This window comes from Monodon monoceros, unplaced genomic scaffold (assembly GCF_005190385.1).
Source record: "Monodon monoceros isolate NGI ecotype Baffin Bay Population unplaced genomic scaffold, NGI_Narwhal_1 Super_Scaffold_21, whole genome shotgun sequence".
Classification (NCBI taxonomy): Eukaryota; Metazoa; Chordata; class Mammalia; order Artiodactyla; family Monodontidae; genus Monodon; species Monodon monoceros.
The window spans coordinates 142,025,036-142,032,616 of record NW_021703778.1 but is presented as its reverse complement, the minus strand read 5'-3'; the positions used below and the strand labels follow the sequence as shown (position 1 = coordinate 142,032,616).

At 50.6% G+C, this 7,581-nt stretch overlaps 1 protein-coding gene across 3 annotated transcripts in view; it reads right to left on the bottom strand.

Annotated features, from left to right (window-relative positions):
* Positions 1 to 5,299: 5,299 nt before the first annotated feature.
* PLEKHD1 (pleckstrin homology and coiled-coil domain containing D1) overlaps positions 5,300 to 7,581 on the bottom strand; it is a 29,662-nt gene continuing 27,380 nt past the window's right edge. For all 3 annotated transcript variants that reach the window (XM_029239621.1, XM_029239619.1, XM_029239622.1), the window contains one exon: positions 5,300 to 7,432. In XM_029239621.1, the coding sequence (XP_029095454.1) occupies positions 7,263 to 7,432 (170 nt within the window). In that variant the 3' untranslated portion in view covers positions 5,300 to 7,262. The remainder of the gene's footprint in view (positions 7,433 to 7,581) is intronic.

Genomic DNA, 7,581 nt, shown 5'->3' with positions numbered 1-7,581 from the left:
GCTCCTTTTTCGCAAATAACAGAAAACCCAAGCAAAATGACCTAAACTATAAGGAAAGATACATCAGCTCACGTAACAAGGAGTCCTGAATAGGCAGATCTAGTGTCAGTTAACTCAGTGACAACTCAGCAGGGACCAAGGCTCCTTGCCATTGTTCTGCTCAGTTACCCTAGGCACGCTGGCTTGGGCCTCAGGTCAGCTACCCCCATGGTCACAAGTTGGCTGCATTAGTTCTAGGTGTCATATCCAGACATGAAATGTCCAGTGGAGGAAAAGGGACTGTATCTTCACCATGACTCTCTTTGAAAGTGAGAAAACCTGTCCCCCAGCAGACTTCTCATCTCATTGGCCAGCCTGGCCCACACCTAAAACAGTCTCCAGCAGAGAAGTGGGGTCACCAGAATTCAAGAAGGCGTTTTAAAAATTTTTTTATTTTATGAAGGAGTATAGCTGATTTACAATGTCGTGTTAGTTTCAGGTGAACAGCAAAGTGATTCAGTTATACATATACAAGTATCTATCCCTTTTTCAAATTATTTTCCCAGTCAGGTTATTACAGAATATTGAGCAGAATTCCCTGTGCTATGCAGTAGGTCCTTGTTGGCTATCTTTTTTTTAAAAAAATAAATTTATTTATTTATTTTTGGCTGTGTGTTGGGTCTTCGTTGCTGCGCGCCTACTTTCTCTAGCTGCGGTGAGCGGGGGCTACTCTTCGTTGCGGTGCGCGGGCTTCTCATTGCGGTGGCTTCTCTTGTTGTGGAGCACGGACTTTAGGCACGTGGGCTTCAGTAGCTGTAGCTCGCAGGCTTAGCTGCTCCACGGCATGTGGGATCTTCCCGGACCAGTGCTTGAACACGTGTCCCCTGCATTGGCAGGCAGATTCTTAACCACTGCACCACCAGGGAAGTCTCGGATATCTATTTTGAATATAGCAATGTGTACATGTCAATCCCAAACTCTAAATCTATCCCTCTCCCACAAGGAGGATTTTGAGAGCGTCTAATTTCACATCCTCATTTAATCAAGGGGAGGTCAGATGGCTTGCCCCTCTCTCAGGGTTAATCACTGGCTTTACAGGAACACACGGGCCTCTAGATTCCCAGCCCAGGGCCTTCCCATGGGCTGCTTACTTCCACCCTGAGAGGATTCTTCTGTTCCAGAGGACACTGGGCTGGGGAGGGGGAAGGGCAAAGGAAGGTGAAGGTCAGGACACTGCCAGCCTGGAAGTGGTTGGAGACAGTGAGAAAAGGCCTCACTGCTTTGCAAAGCCCTTAGGATGAGAAGCTCTGACCCACAGGACCTCCTATACTGGACTAGCCACACTTTCAGAAAGGAAGAGTTCTAGGGAGACTGTCAGTTACCAAGCCCCTGAATCAATCCCTTAAGAACCCTAGATAGAAAATATCTGTGTGGAGACTCTGGGCCTAGAACATAGAGGAGCTCAGTATATTTGTTGAAGGAAGGAAGGGAAGGAGGAAGCTCACTGAAAATAATTTATATGTAACAATTTACATCTTTACATATAATATTTTACATACTAATATTCCACATTAATATTACATATGCTAGAAAGAACACTGGCCATGAACTCAAATACCTGAAACTCCATTTAGAAGCTGTGTGACCTTGGGGTTCATTTTTCTGTAAATCAAGGAGAGGGATGTTGTGAGGACAAAAGAGAGAAATCAGTGTGAAAGTGCATGGTTCACAATAGACTGAATACATGTTGGCTGTAGCAGAGACTTTTGTTTCATGTCTTAAAGGGGAGAACAGCTGGGAGACTCACACCAATAATGCGGAACCTCGGCCTTGTCACAAAGCCCTCCCTTTTCTTTGAGAGCCTCAGTTCACTTTCCCACTGGAATTTGCTGGCCCAGCTCAGAGCATGCTGCCATCTGCTGGGGACAAGGAGGAGGTGAACACCAAAGCATCCCTTGACATGAAGCCATCACAAGGAGCAACCTGGAAAAAGGGAAGCATAGGGACCCAACTTCCGCTCAGCTGTGACTCTCTTACCCTTTAAGAAGGGCAGGGCCCTCACCCCTGGACAGCAATTTATGAGAAAAATAAGATGTCTACCCATTTTTCTTTTTAAAAGTAAGTGATAGGATATTATTCAGGCTTAAAAGGGAAGAAAATTCCTACGCATGCTACAACATGGATGAATCTTGAGGACATTATGCTAAGTGAAATAAGCCATCACAAAAAAGACAAATATTGTACCATTCAACTTACACGAGGTAACTAAAGTCCTCACATTCATAGAAACAGGAAGTAGAATGGTGGTTGCCAGAGGCTGCGGGGGAGGGGAAATGGAGAGTTGTTAATGGGTGTAGAGGACTTCCCTAGCGGCCCAGTGATTAAGACTCTAGGCTTCCACTGCGGGGACCACGGTTCGACCCCTGGTCAGGGAACTAAGATCCCACATACTCCATGACACAGCCAAAAAAAAAAGTGGTGTAGAGTTTCAGTTTTGCAAGATGAAAAGTTCTGGAGATTCATTGTACAACAATGTGAATATACTTAACACCATTGAACTATACACTTAAAATGGTAACTTTCATATATATACATGTTTTTAAATTTATTGATTTTTGGCTGCATGTGTCTTCGTTGCTGCGTGCGGGCTTCTCATCGCAGTGGCTTCTCTTGTTGCGGAGCACGGGCTGTAGGCGCGCAGGCTTCAGTAGTTGTGGCGCAGGGGCTTAGTTGCTCCATGGCGTGTGGGATCTTCCCAGACCAGGGATCGAACCCATGTTCCCTGCACTGGGAGGTGGATTCTTAACCACTGCGCCACTAAGAAGGTTCCCAAAATGGAAACTTTTATGTTATGTATACTTTACCACAATAATAATAAAAAAAAGTGATAGGGATAATAAGCACATAGTAGGTGCTTGACTTCATGCAATAGAATCATAATAAATATTTGTTGACGGAAGATGGGAAGAAGTGATGCTGACAGGTGATCTCAGACGCCAGGGTGAACATGAGAACGGACATCTTCCCTTTCCCAGGACAGCCTTCCAAGTGACCTTCTCCTTGGGGTGATAAATCAGTTACCCTTCCTGTTCTCATCTCAACCCTAAACTTTCCTCTTCTCATCCCTTCTGACAACAGCATGGCTCCAAGTTCAACCTAAACTGGAACATCAACTTCCTGGAACTGTATCTTCCTGGTCAGTGCTGTCGGTGGTGGCCATGTCTTTGTTGATTCCATGGCTGCAAGTTCTCAGATCATAGAACTTCAAAACTGCAAGGGCTCTGAGCAGCCTCGTGAGATTTAAGAGATTTATGTCCTATCTAATAAAAATATATAAGTACAAAAAACATTTAAAACAGTGGCTTATCAAAAGCTCCAGAACAGGAAGCAGTGAGACAACGCTAACCAGCCCCACCCCCTGGGGAGCAGCAGGCAGAGTGTGGGACAAGTTCCTCCCCTCAGCACCTTGTGATGGGGTCACTGCCCTGCAAGAGGAAAGGCTCTCATGTGGTGTCACTCCAAGGCCCATCGGTCCTAGTTTTTGCCAGGATAACAGGGCAGGTTGAGTCTGTTCATAGCAGGACTCTCAGCCCAGAGGTAGGTGTCAGATCCTCCAGGGCAAGCAAGGCAGAGAACCTGAGCCCCCAACTCGCTGGCTGGCTCCGCAACTGCCCGGACAGCTCCTGGAGCCCCTGTGGCTGAGAACTGGCCTTTGAGCAGCCCTGACTCACAACAACTTCGCTGCCTGATTGTCAAGGGTCGCACAGAGGGAAAGCCAAAGGACACACAGAATGCCGGACTGCATTGAAACATTGGTGGCAGTTGCAGGTAGAATTCATCACAAGCGGATGGAGTTTATTAAGACCCTCCCGCCCCCAGGATTTCTGGGCTTGGAGTGCTTCCTGAACTTCCCCTGAACAACTTTAACCCAGCAGGATGGAGAGGGAAGCTCATTTTTGGGCCAGAGGAGTTGGTAGCAATGAGTGGAAGCCCAAGTCTAGGGAAGAGAAGGGGAGATGAGATGTGCAAAGAGTCAGGAGGACCAAACCTGGGGCGCTACACCGCACCCGTCCACAGCCACGTGGATGTTTGAACAACCAGTTTCTCCCAGCTGCTTTGGATGTCTGGGACCACTCTGGACCTCTATTTCTAAGTGGCAAGAACAAAAGGATACCACTGTACCCTCTCCCAAAGCCTTGCAAAGGACACCCCTTCACCTCTGCTCCCAGGTGTGGGATGAGATAAGAGACGTCAGCATCTTTCCCCCCCAAGAGTCAAAGCCATAGGGTTTCTGATCTTGGAGAGCCCTTGCTGCATCCTGGGGGTCTGAGTGGCTTCATCCTGGCTTAACGCAGAAGCAAAAGGGTCCCCACGGACTGGTGGCCTTTATCCGAGGGCTCCTTTGTTTGATGGGTTTAATAACTACCTTCCAATTAGACCAAATCTGACCCACCCTGGGCTCGAGCAAGTTTCAGTTTCACCTTCATCATTCATTGTAGGCTCCAAATCTCACGTGGATGGTACCCAAGCACACACAGGCTGCCCAGATCATGCTGGGCTGGGTGAGATAGGATGGATGGGGGCAAGAATCACATCCCTCCAGAGACAAATACAGGCAGTAGGTCCTTCCCAGGGGCTGGGAGCTGGAGAGTAGATCAGAACACAAGTGTTTTACACTTTACAGATCTCTTGCCTCACCCATTAACATTTCACTGGAGAAAAGCACTAAAGCTAAGATGACCACGGAAATACCATCCAAACTGGGACCCTTGTGATAGCAAAAGGGGGAGTCATTAATAATTATGCTGGGAAACAACATATAAAGGGCTATGATAGAGATCATCCATTCCCCAGTGAAGGAACAGATCAAATAGGAGGAGAACCCAGTCATCACCATTTCTCTCCCTCCCTTACATGATCAAAACAAAAGCATAAGCCTCTCCTCATCAGAGCAGCTAGAACTGTCAGTTTCCAATAGGGACACCAAAACTAGCAAGCCATCAAACTAGGTACCCTTTGCCTGCCTGAGGCTATTCCCATGGGCGCAGTCAGCTCTGTCCCTTTTGGTCCGTGCTCAAATCAGAAGAAAATCTGGCTGGTAGTCCTTGTTACAAGGGGACAGCCAGGACCTCAGGGCGGGAACACAGATTTTTCAGTTATTAAGAAGCTACTCCCTGGAGGTGCAGCAATGGGGAGTACTTCCTCATAGGGAGGGAAACGTGTGTGCAAGTGAGCACAAGCAGCCAATTCCATAATTCCACATTCAGCCTGCAGGGGGCAACATCTCTCTAGCAATGACCACAGAGCAAGCGAGCGGCAGGAAACCCTTTTAATCGGCCAAGGAATAGGGTTTTGTTTCTGTAAAAAATCAGATCCATATATTTCCAGTAAGTAATTTTCACCCCTACATATTTTCACATAGGGATGTTACTCTTTTTCTATTTACAGTGCTAGGTACAGAGTAAGTTTTTAACAAATAAATACTTATGGATTGATCAGTTGGTTGACGATAACACAGCCTTGCCTGAGGCGTGGAAAGTACAGGGTGAGATAGGAGGGAAGAAATTAGAGATTGGTGAATGTGCATGAGAAAGCACCTTCCTCTCTGGTTAATAGCTTGCCCAGGCCGGGAAGTGCGTTTGAAAATTTCGGAAAGATCTCTCTCCAAGAACAAACCATTATTAATTTAATTCTTTAAAAACAGAAAATAAAATAGTAATCTTGGTTTCTAAAGCTTCCTCATTTTAAAGTCCATCCTACATACACGTTAGATCAATGAGTTCAGGTTTATGCAGGTTTCTACACGTTTAAAGCTTTTACATTGAGACTCATGCCTTTCAGATGCATTGATTCTGAAGCACCTCCACCCCTATTCCCACCTAGGCTCGTAAGAGACTGGCTGAGGCCATCCAAGTCCACCCACCGCTGAGAAGGGACTGATGAGGTTCATTTCACCAGGCAGTCCTGACCGCAGAGCAGGGCAGCCTGCCTGGCCTTGGCTGGCCCAGCCGTAGACACGCCCATGTTTTGAGTCAGTAACATTCCTTTTCCCACAGAACAGGCTGCAGGCCCCTGCCCTGCAGCCATCTGTCCACCTCTCAGACTGGGCTCCATTGTCCAAGCAGCAGACGATCAGCACCTTTAATACTACCCGTGCCCCTGAGCACCCTGACCCCAGGGAGACCCCTTTTCTGGAGAGACCAACAGACTCAGGCAGTTTCGGAGGGAAGGCCTGGAGGGAGAGGAGCCAGACAGACAGTCTTTCCATGGGAGAGGGACACACAGTCCTTAGCACCCTGTAGGGCAGTGTCTCCCACAAAAGCTGCGAACAGATGTTTCAGCTTCGCCTCTGATGACCCCGGGCCAACCAGTGGCCCCCCATCTTCCAGGGCTCGTGGTCACATTGTTTCACTGGGTAAAGCCTCTACAGGAGAGGAGGCAGCAAGGTGACCGAAGGAAGGGCAGCTGGGAGGGAGACCTCTGGGGTCCCGCAGCCCAGCAGGGCCATGGCAGCCAGAGGGAGCAGCCTCCCTGCCGGGCCAGGAGTGGATATGCAGGAGCCCGCCGCCTTCTTCCACTCGCTGACTTGCTGCCTGTCCTCTGGGAGAGACCTCAGTTTCGCTGCTGGCCACAGCTCCCTCCCGCCCAGGGCCCTCGGTACATGCACAGGAGGAATGTCAGGGCCACATCTTCCCCGGAGGGCATGGAGGCTGCAGGTGGGCGAGTCACCCTGAGTAGGGAAGGGAGCGGGTGGCCCCACAGCCAGGGCCCGGCCCCGGGAACGGTGTGTCTGGCGAGGGTGGTAGGCCACCGGCCCAGAAGCGGCTGTGCCAGCTCCCTTTCTTCCCTGCCCCGCGGTGTGGTCAAAGAGGGGCCTTGACGAGGGACGCCTGTGGATCTCAGAAGCAAAGAGGGTTGGGAAGCCCTGGGAAGCAAGGGTCAAGGTGGGGAGGGCGGCAGAGTCACAGAGAAGTACAGCGGGCATGGCAGAAGGTGGTGGGCCCTGCCCTGCCCATCGCCCTCCCCGGCCAGAAAAGTCTCCGTGCCGCCAGGCCCCATCCTTGCTTCACCATGACAACCAGGCGGCACCCAGCTTGGCCTGAGCTGACCCAAGGGTAGGGTCTGGGGTGAGGGTAAGGGAGGTGGCGCCCCTGTCCTTTGCGGGTAAGGCCGGCCCCCACGTGGAGCGCTGGCAGAGAGGAGCCGCGGAGAGTCAGGCCTCCCCCTCCCCCTCCCTCCTGCCCCCAGTGAGGAAGGACCTGGGCGGCGGGGAGGGGCGCCCATCACTTTCCCACCGGGGGAAGCGCAGAGGGGGCTCCAGGCTGGGTCGCCATGATGTGGTAGATGGATTCGCGGAAGCGCTGGTCCCGGCTGAGCCGCTTGGCCACCTCCTTCAGCTCCTCCATGTTGTTAGCTTCCAGCTGGGATGTCATGAAGGACTGGGACGGCTTCACTGGGGATACGGTGGCCCCACGGGCCGGCCGTGAACAGCCCTCCCTCCACTGGGGCACAGCCCTGTCCCCAACCCCAGCCCCCCTCCCTCACACCCCATCCTCCAGCCCCTCCCGGCCCATGGGCTCCCATGACCCTGGGAGAAGCCCA